This window comes from Leucoraja erinacea, chromosome 35, assembly GCF_028641065.1.
Source record: "Leucoraja erinacea ecotype New England chromosome 35, Leri_hhj_1, whole genome shotgun sequence".
In the NCBI taxonomy this organism is placed as follows: Eukaryota; Metazoa; Chordata; class Chondrichthyes; order Rajiformes; family Rajidae; genus Leucoraja; species Leucoraja erinaceus.
The window spans coordinates 13867197-13885957 of record NC_073411.1 but is presented as its reverse complement, the minus strand read 5'-3'; the positions used below and the strand labels follow the sequence as shown (position 1 = coordinate 13885957).

Here is an 18761-nt window from a genome sequence, read left to right as displayed (position 1 = left end):
AGTCTCCCTACCTGCCTCCACTACCTGCAACCACCTGCAACCTCCGGGAACCGCAAGGAAACCTTGGGTGGGGCGCAAAGTCTCCAGAGGTTTCCGTTCAGGTTTCCTAAGTGGGACAGGGGCATTAGGAGTCTACTCTGTCATTCAATCATGGCTGATGTATCTTCCCCTCTCAACCCCTTTCTCCCCGTACTAATCAAGAATCTGTCAATCTCCGCCTTAAAAATACCCAATGACAGCCTCCACAGCAGTCTATGGAGAGAAGGAATGGGTGACGTTCCTGGTCGAGACCCTTCTTCTGTCTGGTTCTTCAGCAGTCTGAAGAAGGGTCTTGACCTGAAATCAAATGTCTGCACCGTTTGGCTGTTCTTGCATTTGTTATTGCATTTATTTCAAGCAAACCTGTCCCACTTTCACAAGATAGTTCACAAATTCTCCCGAGTTCTCCCCCGATTCAAACTCACAGAATGTTCGTAACGAGCCCGTAGGAGGTCGTAGATATATCGTAGCGGCTCGTTATGCCAGCCATAGGTACTCAGGGCATCGGGTAAGTCGGGACGTTTTTCCAGCCCGTTAAAAACGGTCCACGAGTAAAAAAATGATCGGGATGAAAGAATTTAAGTCGTGAAAGTGGAACAGAATTTAATTGCAGCCTGATGTATAGACAATTAGAATCTGATTCAAACTGTGATAGATAACTTTGGATGATAGCTATTCATGGGTAGCTAGCCTTTATAAATCAGAGCATTGAGTATAGAAACTGGGATGTAATGTTAAAATTGTACAAGGCATTGGTGAGACCAAATCTGGAGTATGGTGTACAATTTTGGTCGCCCAATAATATGAAGGATGTCAACAAAATAGAGAGAGTACAGAGGAGATTTACTAGAATGTTGCCTGGGTTTCAACAACTAAGTTACGGAGATAGGTTGAATAAGTTAGGTCTTTATTCTCTGGAGTGCAGAAGGTTAAGGGGGGACCTGATAGAGGTCTTTAAAATGATGAGAGGGATAGACAGAGTTGATGTGGACAGGCTTTTCCCTTTGAGAATAGGGAAGATTCAAACAAGAGGACATGACTTCAGAATTAAGGGACAGAAGTTTAGGGGTAACATGAGGGGGAACTTCTTTACTCAGAGAGTGGTAGCGGTGTGGAATGAGCTCCCAGTGGAAGTGGTGGAGGCTGGTTCGTTGGTATCATTTAAAAATAAATTGGATAGGCATATGGATGAGAAGGGAATGGAGGGTTATGGTATGAGTGCAGGCAGGTGGGACTAAGGGAAAAAAGTAGTTTGGCACGGACTTGTAGGGCCGAGATGGCCTGTTTCCGTGCTGTAATTGTTATATGGTTATTCATGTAAAAGCTCAGATAAGGTATATTATAAAACGTGTGTGCTTTATCCACAGGTCAGTTAACTAGTTCACACTGGAATGGAACGAGTCTCCCGCAGGGTGGCCGGGCTGGCTTGTCGGGCAGCGAGCAGCAGAGAGGTAAAAGCTCACCTCACCGTCACCAAATGACAGCTTGGGAGAAGGGGAATTACTATTGCTTTACTTCTAGGCTTCACAAAGAAAATGTTTTGATGTAGCTCGAAGGATAGTAGTCGCACTCTCGCACACACAGACCAATACAGGGCGGCACTGTGGCGCAGCGGTAGTGTTGCTGCCTCACAGCGCCAGAGAGCCGGGTTCGATCCTGACTCTGGGTGCCGTCTGTGCAGAGTTTGTACGTTTTCCCTGAGACCTTGTGGGTTTTTCCCGGGTGCTCTGGTTTCCTTCCACACTCCAAAGTGAACAGGTTTGAAGGTTTATTGACTTTGGTATAAGTTGCAAATTATCCCTAGTGTGCCAGTGCACAGGGTGATCACTGGTTGGCTTGGATTCGATGGGCTGAAGGGCCTGTTTCCACGCTGAAACTCCAATGTCTAATGCCCCTGTCCCACTTAGGAAACCTGAACGGAAACCTCTGGAGACTTTGCGCCCCACCCAAGGTTCCGTGCGGTTCCCAGAGGTTTTTGTCAGTCTCCCTACCTGCTTCCACTACCTGCAACCTCCGGCAACCACCTGCAACCTCCGGGAACCACCTGCAACGGAAACCTTGGGTGGGGTGCAAAGTCTCCAGAGGTTTCCGTTCAGGTTTCCGCAGTGGGACAGGGGCATAATGCACAGCTGGAGTAGAGCGTTTGCTGACTTAGCTAAATAGGAGAATACAGACAAATGCTCATTTATTCCTCATGGCTATCCTGTGACTCTTTTGGAAAGTGAAGAATGCAGATGGAAAGGGAGATGGTGGGAACTAAATGCCAATATATATAATGGAGATTATATCATTAATGAGGCTTCCTTGCACTGCTGGAGGGTCTCGTGTTGCATTGACATCTGCATAAAAATCATTGACATGCCAGCTTAGAATATGCAGACATAGTTATTATGTTACGGGATTATTGAGGCAGAGGCCTGAATTAATGATTCAGTGGCAAGAATCCAAACTGGGCAATGTGAATTCCATCAGTAAAATACATTTAGATTTGAACGCTAGTTATGGTTCGTGGTAGCAATGAAATCGGTGTGTGCTTTTGTTAAAATCCATCTTGTTGGTGAAGAGATCTCCCATCCTCACCTTAAGTGACTCTCGAAACACAGCAGTCATATTGCCTCTGCAAGAATCCTTCTGAAATGGCTGAGATACCACTCATTTCAGGATGGGTAAGGGACGGCTGGTGGCCCCTGACTCATTTAATGGTTATCCTTATTCAGGGTTGGAGTCTTTATGGGAGACTTGAGTACACAATGCACAGTGATTCCTTAACCCAGTACTAGAGAGGTGATAGATTGGTCAAGAAGGCTTTTGATACATTGGCCTTCATCAGTCATGGTATTGAGTGTACAAGTTATACATGACTTTGGTGAGCCCACATTTGGAGTGTTGCGTTCAGCTTTGTTCACCCTGAAGCAGGAAAGATGATGTTGTACTGGAGAGAGTGCAGAGAAGATTTAGAAACATAGAAACATAGAAACTAGGTGCAGGAGTAGGCCATTCGGCCCTTCGAGCCTGCACCGCCATTCAATATGATCATGGCTGATCATCCAACTCAGTATCCTGTACCTGCCTTTTCTCCATACCCCCTGATCCCTTTAGCCACAAGGGCCACATCTAACTCCCACTTAAATATAGCCAATGAACTGTGGCCTCGACTACCCTCTGTGGCAGAGAGTTCCAGAGATTCACCACTCTCTGTGTGAAAAAAGTTCTTCTCATCTCGGATTTAAAGGATTTCCCCCTTATCCTTAAGCTGTGACCCCTTGTCCTGGACTTCCCCAACATCGGGAACAATTTGCCAGAATGTTGCCAGGACATCAGGGCCTGAGCTACAGGGAAGGGTTGGGCAGGCCAGGACTTTAGAAGGACATAGCCAGCTGTAAGAGCCAATTCCTTGGAAAGCAGGAGGATGAGGAATGATCGTATAGATGTGTATAAAGTCTCCCGGAGAGTGATGGGTGTATGGAATGAGCTGCCAGAGGAGGTCGTTGTGGCAGACACAACAAGACACGTTGGCCAAGCAATATAAGAGAACTTTGGGAACACTAACCAAACTGTCTTCTTCTCCTCTGACCTCAGTGGTAATGGGGAAGGGCGGAGGGAGGGAGGGAGAGAGAGAGAGAGAGAGAGAGAGAGCGTGATGCCTGAATACTCTCGACGTTAAATAACCCATTTCCCACTTGGAACATATTACGGGATTATTGAGGCAGAGGCCTGAATTAATGATTCATATAGGAATTTTGAAAAAGTGGCAGATTGGGGGTAGATATTCTTTGAATTCCTCCCCTTCCCTAATCTAACGTTGGAAGGAGCAGGTCATAAGATCTTAAGATCATAAGTGATAGGAGGAGAATTAGGCCATTCGGCCCATCAAGTCTACTCCGCCATTCAATCATGGCTGATCTATCTCTCCCTCCCAACCCCATTCTCCTGCCTTCTCCCCTCCCCCTCTCCAGCCACATTGACCTTTTCCCTTCTGTACAGGTAACCGTGGCCGGAAGGGCAAGAGGAAGGCTGAGCGTCGGCGGGGCAGAAAGTTCCGGAAGAACGACACTCGCAGTCGGGTGCGTCGAGCCTCCACCTCGCGGCCTGAGCGGGTGTGGCCTGAGGGGGTCATTCCGTACGTGATCGGTGGCAACTTCACTGGTGAGTTAGATGCTGCCTCGCCCAGTTTACCGTTAGTCAACCCTTCAGAGCCAAAAACGACACAAGGTGCTGGAGTAACTCAGCGGGTCATGCAGCATCTGTGGAGAACATGGATAGGTGACGTTTCACAGAGTGCTGGAGTAACTCAGCGGGTCAGGCAGCATCTGTGGAGCACATGGATAGGTGACGTTTCACAGAGTGCTGGAGTAACTCAGCGGGTGCAGCAGCATCTGTGGAGAACATGAATAGGCAACGTTTCGGGCCGAAACCCAGAAGGGTTTCGGCCCGAAACGTTGCCTATTTCCAGAAGGATTTCGGCCCGAAACGTTGCCTATTTCCAGAAGGATTTCGACCCGAAATGTTGACTATTTCCTTATCTCAATAGATGGTGCAGTAACTCAGCGGGTCAGGCAGCATCTGTGGAGAACATGGATAGGTGACGTTTCACAGAGTGCTGGAGTTACTCAGCGGGTCAGGCAGCATCTGTGGAGAACATGGATAGGTGACGTTTCACAGAGTGCTGGAGTAACTCAGCGGGTCAGGCAACATCTGTGGAGAACATGAATAGGTGACGTTTCACAGAGTGCTGGAGTAACTCAGCGGGCCAGGCAGCATCTATGGAGAACATGGATAGGTACAACTTTTGTGGAGAAAAATCCAAAGGTATCCTTTCTGCAATTTACGCTTCCAAATTTTAGAAAAGGTAACGAGACACAGGGGTGACAGCAGAAATGAGAGGCGCTTGTTTCATAGACGAAGGGTCCCGACCCGAAACGTCACCCATCCCTTCTCTCCAGAGACGCTGCCTGTCCCGCTGAGTCACTCCAGCTTTTTGTGTCTATCGTCACAGAAGCAACATTTTGAGGGAAGATAGAAGATGCTTGCTAATTATCTCAGAAGGGATTTCATTAGGAACATTTCTATCCAGACAGAGGGGAGAATTGGACCTGTTGCACCTTAAGGAGGAGTGGTGGTGGGTCTGCTTTGATCTGTCATTTTCACACCTTACCCCTCCATACCCCCAGACTCCCCCCTGACTCTCAGCAACGATGATCAAGGAAGGAAGCCTTGTTAACTGTAGGCCAGCTGTACACGACGCATACCCACAATGAAGAAGGGTCCCGACCCGAAACGTCACCTATTCCTTCGCTCCATAGATGCTGCCTCACCCGCTGAGTTACTCCAGCATTTTTTGTCTGCCCAAGACTTTGTGTGGGATCGCTTAATGTGCGTGCTTACTGTATATGTAGCTGGAGTTTCCTGCCCACCTCTGTGTAAAAAATAGGAACTGTACTCTTTTGTTTGCAGGGAGCAGAGAGGCTATTGGTTCAGGCAAGAATGAGACCCGCCCCAAAAAAAATACCCATCCCTTCTCTCCAGAACGGACAGAGCCTGTCCCCGCTGAGTTTTTACTCCAGACCCTGTGGGTGTAGATCGTGGAGAGAAGCAACATTAATGCAGGGAAGATAGAAACGGATGCTTGCGAATTATCTCAGAAGGGATTTCATTAGGAACATTTCTATCCAGACAGAGGGGAGAATTGGACCTGTTCCACCTTAAAGAGGAGTGGTGATGGGTCTGCTTTGATCTGTCATTTTCACACCTTATCCCTCCATACCTCCAGACTCCCCCTGACTCTCAGCAACGATGATCAAGGAAGGAAGCCTTGTTAACTGTAGGCCAGGTGTAAACGAGTTATACAGACAATGAAGAAGGGTCTCGACCCGAAACGTCACCTATTCCTTCGCTCCATAGATGCTGCCTCACCCGCTGAGTTACTCCAGCATTTTTTGTCTGCCCAAGACTTTGTGTGGGATCGCTTAATGCACGTGCTTACTGTATATGTAGCTGGAGTTTCCTGCTCACCTCTGTGTGGGGAAATGAATAGGACCTGTACTCTTTTGTTTGCAGGGAGCCAGAGAGCTATTTTCAGGCAAGCAATGAGACATTGGGAGAAAAATACCTGCGTGACATTCCTGGAACGAACAGAGGAGGAGAGCTACATTGTTTTTACTTACAGACCCTGTGGGTAAGTAGATGTGGCGAGGCCTCGCTAAAGGTTAATGCAGGTAACTTACCTAACGGATGGCAATTAGTCTCGCCAACGCTCCCACTCCCGAATAAGGTTCAAAATCCGGGACAAATTCCCCATGGCAATTCGTTGACCGACTCGGCCGTGTCTGGGTGAATGATGAGTTGGTCCGGGTGCTGGATTGCACACAAAGTCCAGCCGGCGGGGCCAGCTGAGGAGTTTTGGCCCAAAGTCCAGCGCCCCATCCAACTCATGAACTGGTGATCGGCCGTGAGAAGGAGGGGTGGTGGTGGTGTGAGCGGTAAGCGAAGGTCCGAAGGTCGGACAGCTGTCCGGGCTGCCGACTGACCGACGGACGGGGCCAGTGGCGAGGTGCTGCTGCTGCACTCCATGGGCTGCACTAGGTCGGGACGGATGAGGCGGGGCCAGACGCGCTGCTCCGACCCGACAGTCCCCTCGACCCGAGTAGTAGCGGTCAAACACGGGACAAGGGCGGTCCCGTACGGGACAAACCAATTTAGCCCAATATACGGGATGTCCCGGCTAATATGGGACAGTTGGGAACTCTGGTGTCAAAACAGGTAACATGTCTAACTGATGGCAATGCAGTCAGGAGGGAAGGTGGAACCTGGTTCATTCATACTGCTGACTCACACCATAAGATCATGTGCTAGGTGCAGAATTAGGCCATTCGGCCCATCAAGTCTACTCTGCCATTCAATCATGGCTGATCTATCTCTCCCTCCCAACCCCATTCTCCTGCCTTCTCCCCATAACCCCTGACACCTGATCGCAGGAAGGAACTGCAGATGCTGTTTTACACCGAAGATAGACACAAGATCGACACAAAATGCTGGAGTAACTCAGCGGGACAGGCAGCATCTCTAGAGAGAAGGAATGGGTGACTTTAGGGGGCGAGACCCTTCTTCAGGCTGAGGGTCAGGGGAGAGGGGAATGAGAGATACAGATGGTGATGTAGAGAGATGTAGAACAAAGAAATGAAAGATGTGCAAAAAAGCAACGATGAGGGCCAGGTGAACGCGAGTCATACAGACAATGAAGATCCGAAACGTCACCTATTCCTTTGCTCCATAGATGCTGCCTCACCCGCTGAGTTTCTCCAGCATTTTTGTCTACCTTCTATACAGGCAATGAAACTCACCTGGACATCAATACGATGATTAGGGTGGGGTAGGGAAGGAGAGAGAGGGGGAGAGAAGATGCAAGGATTAGAGAAGTCAATATTTGTACCCCAACAAAATATGGTGCTGTTCCTCCAATTTGTGAAAGAACAATGCAGTCAGTGTGGACCCATGTTTGTTACACTCACTTCTATAATTCCATCATGGTTTTGGCCACATCTATTTTGAAAGTTGTAATTAGAAACATAGAAAAATAGGAGCAGGAGGAGGCCATTCGGCCCTTCAAGCCTGCAGCATTCGCCATTCAATATGATCATGGCCGATCATCCAAAATCAGTACCCCGTTCCTGCTTTTTCCCCATATCCCTTGATTCCGTTAGCCCTAAGAGTTAAATCTAACTCTCTCTTGAATTGGATCAGCATGCGCCAGGCTGGGAAGTGCCACATGGATTAGTGGAGGTAATGCAGTCAATGCGTTGCCGAGGTATAAACAAGTTGCAGCAGCTGCTCCCAGCCTCTGTCGCTACACTGGAGCCCATGCAGCTGCAATGTTGTTACATTGCGTGCACCATGCTGTTTCCCAGAGGTGCAGATCACACGCTGCTGGCTACAAGCCAGGGGCAACACTGCTGGAGGTTCATCAGGTCAACCACAGGCATCTGCTCCCATGTTCGGGAATGTTTGGAGTTTCCCTCGACGTGGGTTGCTGGAGCCCAGGGTCAGTGTGAGGCACTGTGTCACCGTGACTGCGCTAACTGGCGGGGGGAGGGGGGGTGGGGGGGTGCTTGGTCAGCGTTTCACACATAAACACAAACTGATTCCCCGGAGGATGCAGCAGTACGATAAATATCTCAGACAGGCGAGGTTCCCTGAGCAACAGGTGTGGGCTGTTGTGTAGATGTCAATAGTACTCCATGGCCTGTCAGCGAGTGTTACCCCAAGCAAGGTGGGACTGGTGTAGGTGGGGCATGTTGGGCCGAATGGCCTGTTTCAACGCTGTAAGACTCCATGAGGGAATGTCGCACTTGGGCGTAATGTACGCGTCACGGCGCGCGCGTGGTGCACATTACACGTGCATGGTGCATGGTGTATGGTGCATGGTGCATGGTGTATGGTGCATGGTGCATGGTGCATGGTGCATGGTGCATGGTGCATGGTGCATTGTGCATGGTGTATGGTGTTGTGCATGGTGCGTGGTGCATGGTGCATGGTGCATGGCGTATGGTGCATGGTGTATGGTGCATGGTGCATGGTGCATGGTGCATGGTGCGTGGTGTGTGGTGCATGGTGTGTGGTGTATGGTGTATGGTGCATGGTGTATGGTGCATGGTGCATGGTGCGTGGTGCATGGTGCGTGGTGTGTGGTGTATGGTGTATGGTGCATGGTGCATGGTGCGTGGTGTATGGTGCGTGGTGCATGGTGCATGGTGCGTGGTGCAGGGTGCATGGTGCATGGTGTATGGTGTATGGTGCGTGGTGACGTAGGCAGTGGCGCGCGGTTCGAGGTCCAGGATATTGGGATGTACAAAATCTTTGCGTGACACAGAAACAGGCCTTTCAGCCCGACTAGTCCATGCTGATCACGATGCCCATCTTTGCTAGTCCCATTTGCCCATATTTGCTCCTCATCCTTGTAAAACTTTCCTGTCCACGGACCTGTCCAGATGCTTTGTGCCCGCCTCAACCACTTCTTCTGATAGACACCAAAAGCTGGAGTAACTCAGTGGGACGGGCAGCATCTCTGGAGAGGGAGGAATGGGTGACGTTTAAGGCCGAGACCGACCGGTCTTCAGTCTTGGTCATTCCCAGCATGTCCGATTACTGAAACAATGCGACACAGCGCGATGTTGTGGGGTGGTGCGAGAGGCTCATTGGCCCTAATTGTCCATCAGTAGTAACTCTTGCCTTCTGATATATCAGAGGGTGGTGAAAATTGCCCAACGCATCACCGGTTCCTCGCTCCCCTCCATTGAGTCTGTCCAAAGCAAGCGTTGTCTGCGGAGGGCGCTCAGCATCGCCAAGGACTGCTCTCACCCCAACCATGGACTGTTTACCCTCCTACCATCCGGGAGGCGCTACAGGTCTCTCCGTAGCCGAACCAGCAGGTCGAGGAACAGCTTCTTTCCGGCGGCTGTCACTCTACTCAACAACGTACCTCGGTGACTGCCAATCACCCCCCCCGGACACTTATTATTATTTATTCAAATCGTTTGCTATGTCGCTCTTCAATGGAGATGCTAAATGCATTTCGTTGTCTCTGTACTGTACACTGACAATGACAATTAAAATTGAATCTGAATCTGAATCTGATTTGGTTATGTTTGTGTCTGTGCCCAGCTGCTGCTCGTATGTGGGTCGGAGGGGAGGAGGACCACAGGCCATCTCCATTGGGAAGAACTGTGACAAGTTTGGCATCGTGGTCCATGAACTTGGACACGTGATTGGCTTCTGGCACGAGCACACGCGGCCTGACCGGGATGAGCACGTGTCCATCGTCAGGGAGAACATACAACCGGGTAAGCTGCACATCCACCTGCTGCTGGATCTCACGGTTACCAATCATCTCAACTCCCCTTCCCATTCCCACACTCACCTTTCCTCCTATACATTAGTCACAATCATATTAAGTACAAGAGTGTGAGGTAGTCGACCACACTCAGTCAGTACTCAAGAGTCACCGCGTTTTAGACATCATCTTTTACCCTTCGAGTCTAAAATTTAAAAAAAGGGTTGGAGTTTTAACTTGGCCATGAAGGCCCGTTGTCCTGGCAACGGCACTGGGTCAGAGTTAGAGTTGCCAACTGTCCCGTATTAGCTGGGACATCCCGTATATTGGGCTAAATTGGTTTGTCCCGTGCGGAACCACCCTTGTCCCGCATTTGACTGCCACTATTCTGGTCTAGGGGACTGATGGCTGTGTGGAGTTTGCATGTTTTCTCTCTCTCTGACCATGTCCGTCCCGCACCCCTCCATTGTCAGAGTCAGGCCCAAATGGTCAAATATGGAATAAATTAATAACAAAACCGTAATATGCACCATCTATGGAAGAGTGAATTTGTTACCGGCTGCAGCTTCAAGGGCCTGTCCCACTTACGTGATTTTTTTTCGGTGGCTTGCCAGCACCCGTCATAGTCGCAGCAGGTGGCCGAAAATCCTCAATATGTTGAAAATCCAGCGGCGACCAGAACAAGGTACGACTCTCGACCGTACAGGTGGTGAGTAGTCGCCCAAAGAGTCGTACCTTGTTCTGGTCGCCGCTGGATTTTCACCACATTTGAAAATTTTCGGTGACCTGCTGCGACTATGATAGGTGCCAGAAAGTCACTGAAAATATTGGGTAAGTGGGAAAGGCCCTGTGTGAAGAAGGAGCGTTGACTAGTTATTCCCTCCACGGATGCTGACTGACCCGCTGAGTTCCTCCAGCACTTTAGTGTTTTGCTGAAGATTCCAGCCCCGTGTGTCACCATCCCACCTCCCCACCGCCACACATACACGCGTGTGAGAGAGCCCAGCCTTGCCTGCTTCTCACCGTCTAAACCTGCGTTTCTCTCCTGTATCCGCCGCCCAGGCCAAGAGTACAACTTTCTAAAGATGGAGCCGGAAGAGGTGGACTCGCTGGGAGAAATGTACGACTTTGACAGTATCATGCACTATGCCAGGAACACCTTCTCCAGGTAGGACCTAACCTTCCCACACTCTCTGTATGCTCTCTGTCGCATTAGTTTAATTTAGTTTAGAGATACAGCACGGAAACAGGCCCTTCGGCCCACCGGGTTCACGTCGACCAGCGATCCCCGCACACTTTTCGGCTTGTACTTGCTAGAATTTAAAAGATTGAGGGGGGATCTTATCGAAACTTACAAAATTCTTAAGGGTTTGGACAGGCTAGATGTAGGAAGATTGTTCCCGATGTTGGGGAAGTCCAGAACAAGGGGTCACACAGTTTAAGGATAAGGGGGAAATCCTTTAGGACCGAGATGAGAAAAACATTTTTCACACAGAGAGTGGTGAATCTGTGGAATTCTCTGCCACAGAGGGTAGTTGAGGCCACACAGTTCATTGGCTATATTTAAGAGGGAGTTAGATGTGGCCCTTGTGGCTAAAGGGATCAGGGGGTATGGAGAGAAGGCAGGTACAGGATACTGAGTTGGATGATCAGCCATGATCATATTGAATGGCGGTGCAGGCTCGAAGGGCCGAATGGCCTCTACTCCTGCACCTATTGTCCATGTTTCTACTAACACTATCCTACACACACTAGGGACAATTTACATTTACACCAAGCCAATTAACCTACAAACCTGCACGTCTTTGGAGTGTGGGAGGAAACCGAAGAGACACTAAAGGTCCTGTACCACTGGGGCTATTTTTTAGGCGACTACAGGCGACTAGGGTGTCACCACATGGTCCCTGCGATGCCGTCTGTACGGACGCGAGTCGTCTCCTCAGTCGCCCAAAGATTCGTAGCATTTTGCCGCTGAAAATGTTGTGGCAGTCGCCTGTAGTCGCCCCAAAAATCCCCTAAGTGGGACAGGCCCATTACTTTTGCATTTGAGAAAAACATTTTTCACACACAGAGAGTGGTGAATCTGTGGAATTCTCTGCCACAGAAGGTAGTTGAGGCCACAGTTCATTGGCTATATTTAAGAGGGAGTTAGCAGTCCTGCTAGAGGAATCTGTCAGGGTTCGTGGGAAGGAACAAACTGTGATCCAGTCCACAAAGGTTGCGTAGAAATTCATTACCCTGTGAATTCACACTCGGATGTTGCAGACACATGAGAGGGATGAGGCCACATTGATTAGCCGTCATCAGCCTCGAATGTCTCGTCGACTAATACAGAGGCCTTTCCCCCTCTGTGCCAATGCTGCGGTGTTTCATAGGCTGCAAGTGTCAAACGTGTAATCCAACAGCACCTTTGATAAGATCAAAAGGATAAGGCAGCAGATCCCAAGTGAACAATATTCACTTTCCCTGTTGCTCACTCCTGCTGAGAACAGCTGCCAGACCGAGCCCTTTATTGAAATTCAACACCTCGGGCACTCCTCTGGGGATGAAGCTTGACACGGGCTGATGGCTGATCCAGGGAGCAAGTCCATTCTTATTCTAGTGTGACAAAGAACTGCAGATGCTGGATAGAAATCGAAGGTAGACACAAAATCTCAGCGGGTGATGCAGCGTCTATGGAGAGAAGGAATAGTTGACGGATACCAACAGGATACCAAGCTAAGGTTACACAGAAAAGCTGGAGAAACTCAGCGGGTGCAGCAGCATCATAGATGCTGCTGCACCCGCTGAGTTTCTCCAGCTTTTCTGTGTAACCTTCGATTCTCCAGCATCTGCAGTTCCCTCTTAAACACAGGATACCAAGCTAAACTGATCTCATCTGCCTGTATACGATACTTGTACGATCAGTCTGAAGAAGGGTCTCGACCCGAAACGTCGCCCATTCCTTCTCTCCAGAGACGCTGCCTGTCCCGCTGAGTTCCTCCAGCTTTTTGTGTCTATCTTCAGTTATCTGCAGTTCGTTCCTACACATTCCATCTGCCTGGGGGAGCAGTATTTAAATGAGACATGTAAAGAATGGAGCGCTGGAATTAGTTTTCAGCCTGAGGTGAGTTTATTATTTTGTGATCTGATTGATAATGCAGATTGTATCAGAATGAGTGAACTCTCTGCTCCTGTCAGTGTGACACATGTCAGGACACTGCTGGCTACGTGCCGTGTATATGGCTGATGTTCTTTCACTCACGATACTTAACAAGCCTCTCATCTTTTTATATTTATGCCATGTAAACTCTGCTCCTTAATGTTAGTTAATGTTCCTTCCCACTCAACACTTTAACTCATTGCATTCATTCTAACCTGTACCTCCGCTCAACTTGATCACCACCTGTGAACTGATGTCTGTTGCTGCCTGAAGAAGGGTCTCGACCCGAAATGTCACCCATTCCTTCCCTCCAGAGTTACCCCTTCTCTCCAGAGTTACTGCCTGTCCTGCTGAGTTACTCCAGCTTTCTGTGTCTCCTTATTATTACAATTGGTCAGATTAGCTTGAACTGCGATGGATTTATTTATGGGTTGTTGCTAGTCCTCCTTACCGACCTGGAACTGTGGAAACGTCAGAGATTATTCCCAGAGGCACAAGGGACTGTAGATGCTGGAATCACAGAGCGCTGGAGGAACTCAGTGGGTCAGGCAGCATCTGTGAGGGAATGGACAGATAATGTTTCAGGATGGGACTCTTCTTCAGGCTGTTGGAGTGGACGTTGTACAACTCGTGTTAGTTTAGTTTAGAGATACAGCGCGGAAACAGGCCCTTCAACACAGCCATCGACCAGCGATCCCCGCACACTAACATTATCCTACATACAATGGGACAATTTACACTTATGCCAAGCCAATTAACTTACAAATTGTACTCCTTTGGAGTGTGGGAGGAAAACGAAGATCTCGGAGCAAACCCACGCAGGTCATAGGGAGAACGTGCAAACTCCGTACAGGCAGCACCCGTAGTCGGGATCGAACCTGGGTCTCCGGCGCTGCAAGCGCTGTAATGCCCCTGTCCCACTTAGGAAACCTGAACGGAAACCTCTGGAGACTTTGCGCCCCACCCAAGGTTTCCGTGCGGTTCCCGGAGGTTGCAGGTGGTTGCCGGAGGTTGCAGGTGGTGGAAGCAGGTAGGGAGACTGACAAAAACCTCCGGGAACCGCACGGAAACCTTGGGTGGGGAGCAAAGTCTCCAGAGGTTTCCATTCAGGTTTCCTAAGTGGGACAGGGGCATTAGGCAGCAACTCTACCACAGCGAGACCGTGGCCATCTGCAACTCTAAAGTCACAGATGTTGGTGGGAAGTTTTCAAGCTGGGGCTGGTGACATCCAAGTCACAGACTAAGTCGAGCTTGGCAAGGTCCAGTGTCAGCAGCTTCCAGCTTCAGCTCTGCCCACAGTACTGATTCAACAAAACATTGTAGCTCATTTCATAAGTAGTTGTAATTGAATCCAAAGTGTTGTGGTTTCAACGAGTCTTTTTGGAGTTTTGATGCCAGTGTTTGTCATCAGTTGTTGCATGTTGGGAGGAAGTAGCTCAGATTTCCCCATACGTAAATGACTTGGGAAACTCTGGCTACGGACCACGGCAAACGACACTGGACTCGATGCTCCCACGGGCAGAGACTGGGGCTGGCATTTCTCCAAGTGCATCTTTCAATAAGGAAGACCTTGCATTTATGTAGCGTATTTCATAACCACAAGCCACGAGCATTCGGAAATCAGTCTGATCACAATCATAAAAAGAACATGTGGCAGCTAACATACGCACGGGAAACAAAGTGACAAAGAACATATTAATTGTATTAGTAAAATGAAAACAGATGTATGTACACACAGGAAATTAGGCAGCAGCTGTATAAGATAACATCTCAGCTCCGTGACCCTATACAGTATCTGTTTCAATATAAAGAGAGTGATCTGTGGCCTGAATGCGCTGACTTGGGACATAGTGGGAGCAGATATGGTAACAACATATGCACAGGGGACAGGGGATGCAGGTATATGGATCACATGTAGGTGGATGTAGAAACATAGAAAATAGGTGCAGGAGGAGGCCATTTGGCCCTTCGAGCCAGCACCGCCATTCATTGTGATCATGGCTGATCATCCCCTATCAATAACTCGTGCCTGCCTTCTCCTCATATCCCTTGACTCCACTAGCCCCTAGCATGCCTGCCTTCTCCCCACATCCCTTGACTCCACTAGCCCCTAGAGCTCTTTCTAACTCTCTCTTAAATCCATCCAGTGACTTGGCCTCTTTAAACTGGCATCATGGTCGGCACAGACCTCGTGGGCCGAAGGGCCTGTTCCTGTGCTGTACCTATGATTCTGCCTCATCACACACACACACACACAGGGAGGACTCCCTGCTCTTTGAGCGGTGCCGTGGAATCTTGTACATGGATCTACAAGAGCAGGCAGGTCCTTGGTTTCAAGTCTGATCCAGACGATATCTCCTCCGCCGGTGTAGTATTAATTCATGTGTAGTAGAAATTCCAGAGGCAACATGGTCGTGTTATTCCAAATCCTGATTGACACACAAGGTGCTGGAGGACCTGAGGGCAGGGTCTCAGAATGAAAGGACTGGAGATGAGGAGACGGGGAGGAATTTCTTTATCCAGAGGGTGCTGATTCTGTGGAATTCTTTCCCACAGACAGCTGTGTTCTGGGCTGAAGGGCCTGTTTCTGTGCTGTATCAGTAACGTAAGGTCTAATGTTCTTCTAAACGAACATGAGTTGGTTGCAGAGTGAACTGGAATGTTTCAGGGAACCACTTTCCCCGTTGGTGTTGCCTTTGATATTTGCGCTGTTGCAAATGTTGTTCGTGGACATTGCCCGTACAGGTACAGCTGCTGCCTCGGGGAGACATACCCAGGTTTGGTCTGAATAAGGGTCTTGACCCGAAACGTCACCCATTCCTTCACACCAGAGATGCTGCCTGTCCTGCTGAGTTACTCCAGCTTTTTTTGTCTATCTATGGTTTAAACGGGCATCTGCAGTTCCTTCCTTGGTTGGAAACAAATATATATTTTTGCCAATGCTGTTAGGAAACAGATACCAGATCCAGTCAGGTATCTGATCTGCAGGTTTAACAGATGAAGAATTGATTGCATCGTCATGAGCAGTGTATTTCTTCAGTATATTCCTTGCTGGTCTGATGAGGTCGGACCACACCAAAAACTCAACTAGTGTATTTACAGGAGTGCAGATTGGCAAGGACATGATCTGGTGCAAGACAACAACCTTCCCCTCAAAGGTTGAAACAAAATGCTGGAGTAACTCAGCGGGTGAGGCAGCATCTCTGGAGAGAAGGAATAGGTGATGTTACGGGTCGAGACCTTTCTTCAGACATGTTGGCCAGTGTGGGCATGTTGGGCCGAAGGGCCTGTTTTCACGCTGAAAGACTCTATGACTCTATCTGAAGGAATAAGTTTCAATCTCACACCTTGCCGGAGATGCGATTGTTTTCCGGATCGTATCTCTGGTTGCTCTGCGGCCTAACATCATGGAGCTGGCGGCCTTGCTCGAGACTGACTTTGAGCCCCACCGCGGGCCCGTGGATTTGCCATCAGAGTCTGCGTTCCCTTGCCTGGGATCGACGCTCCAACCGCAGCCTGCGGGTTTCGCCATCGAGGAGCCCGCAGTCTCGTGTAGAGACTAATGTCGAGAAAGTCGCAGAAAGTCGCGGAAGGTTCGACCAGCCCTGAACTGGGGCCGATCACCTGCAGCGGGGGAGCTGAGTTGCCTCCAATGCAGGAGCTTGATTGCCCCGACACGGAGGGCTCGGCCGCCGGCTATGGGAGCCAAGATCGTCCCGTCAACGGAAGGCTCGAGTCACCTGAGAACAAAGAAAAGAGATTGTAGTTTTTTTCGCCTTCCATCACAGTGGGGAATGTCGCGGAGTCACTGTGGTGGAAGTTTATGTTCAAATGTATTTTGTATGTTTTGTTGCTTTTTATTGGTATGACTGTACGGCAAATCAAATCCCTCGTATGTTGCAAAACATACTAGGCTAATAAAGTATGATTATGATGCTGATTAACAGATTGCTTTTCCACTCAGGGGCATTTTCCTGGACACCATCCTTCCTCGGTACGATGATAACGGCGTCCGGCCTCCTATCGGACAGCGGACGCGATTGAGCAAGGGAGACATCAGCCAGGCTCGGAAGCTGTACAGGTGTCCAGGTGAGCTGGGCCGTGCCGGGTTGGTCACAGGTAGCTGGGGACAAGCAGAGCAGGTCAAATGATGGGCCTGTCCTACGTGGCGATTTTTTAGGCGATTGCCGGCGACTGTCATGGTCGTAGCAGGCCGGTGAAAAACCGGCGACAACCTACGTCATCCTGGCGACAACTTACGGCAGCACCTACGTCAGGAGAAGTCAATCTACGCTCATTGGCATCAAACCCACTGTCTCCGAAAATTTTCAACATGTTCAAAATTTAGCGGCAACCAGAAAGACGCTACGACTTTTTGCGCGACTGAGGAGACGACTCCCGGCAACCACCGGCGAACATGTGGCGACAAATTAGTCGCCTGTAGTTGCCTAAAAAATCTCCTAAGTGGGACAGGCCCATAATAGTCCAATGGGAGTTTATTGCCACGTGTATCTAAGAACAATTTTCCGTACAGTTCAGTGACTATACATTAGTCGTAATCATACTAAGTACAATAGTGTGAGGTAGTCGACCACACTGAGTCAGTACTCAAGAGTCATCATCTTTTACCCTTCGAATCCAAAATTTAAAAAAAGGGTTGGAGTCTGAACTTGGCCATGAAGGCCCGTTGTCCTGGCAACGGCACTGGGTCAGAGTTAGGGTTGCCAATTGTCCCGTTTTAGCCGGGACGTCCCGTAGATTGGGCTAAATTGGTTTGTACCGTGCGGGACCGCATTTGATTGCTACTACTCTGGTCGTGGAGACTGCTGGCTGTGTGGAGTTTGCATGTTTTCTCTCTCTCTGACCATGTGGGTTTCTTGTGGCTGTTTTGTTATTTAGAGAGTCACACAGCACGGAAACAGACACGTCGCCCTATCTTGCCCACGCCAACCAAGGTGCCCCATCTACACCAGTGCCACTGGCCCGCGTTTGCCCCAAGTCAACTCTAAACCTTTCCTGTCCATCTACCTCCAACAACACAAAAGTTTCCTCCCACAGCCCAAAGATGCTGTAAATTGTCCCCAGTACGCAGGGTGTGAATGTAAAACTGAGCTAACATGGAATCCATATCAACGGGTGATCGATGGTTGACAAGGCCTCAGTGGACCAAAGGGCCCATTTCCTGCTGCATCAGTAAACAAACAGATCATTCAAAACCCAGGGTGTAAATCCATTGATCACAACCCCCCAAGTGACTGCTGATAAAGAAGCCGAGAAGTATAAAACAGTAAACGTTGTGGGTCAGGAAATAGTCGGTAATAAAGCCTTTATTGCAAGAGCATGTGGTTACAAGCATAAAGATGTCTTACTGTGTGGGAAAGGACTGCAGATGCTGGTTTAAACCGAAGATAGACACAGAATGCTGGAGTAACTCAGCGGGACAGGCAGCATCGCTGGAGAGAAGGAATGGGTGACGTTTTGGGTCGAGACCCTTCTTCGGACTAGTAAACATAGAAACATAGAAACATAGAAATTAGGTGCAGGAGTAGGCCATTCGGCCCTTCGAGCCTGCACCGCCATTCAATATGATCATGACTGATCATCCAACTCAGTATCCCGTACCTGCCTTCTCTCCATACCCCCTGATCCCCTTAGCCACAAGGGCCACATCTAACTCCCTCTTAAATATAGCCAATGAACTGTGGCCTCAACTACCCTCTGTGGCAGAGAGTTCCAGAGATTCACCACTCTCTG

General features: G+C 49.2%; 2 protein-coding genes across 2 annotated transcripts in view; both read left to right on the top strand.

Moving 5' to 3' along the window:
* The window catches only part of LOC129713369 (metal transporter CNNM3), a 135036-nt gene that overhangs the window by 77339 nt on the left and 38936 nt on the right, over nucleotides 1–18761 (top strand). The window lies entirely within an intron of this gene.
* Nucleotides 1–18761, top strand: part of LOC129713367 (bone morphogenetic protein 1-like) — a 98948-nt gene that overhangs the window by 48701 nt on the left and 31486 nt on the right. Inside the window, exons 3-8 of the mRNA XM_055662370.1 lie at nucleotides 1407–1490; nucleotides 4024–4185; nucleotides 6097–6214; nucleotides 9697–9875; nucleotides 10928–11033; nucleotides 16972–17096. Of these exons, the coding sequence (XP_055518345.1) occupies nucleotides 1407–1490; nucleotides 4024–4185; nucleotides 6097–6214; nucleotides 9697–9875; nucleotides 10928–11033; nucleotides 16972–17096 (774 nt within the window). The remainder of the gene's footprint in view (nucleotides 1–1406; nucleotides 1491–4023; nucleotides 4186–6096; nucleotides 6215–9696; nucleotides 9876–10927; nucleotides 11034–16971; nucleotides 17097–18761) is intronic.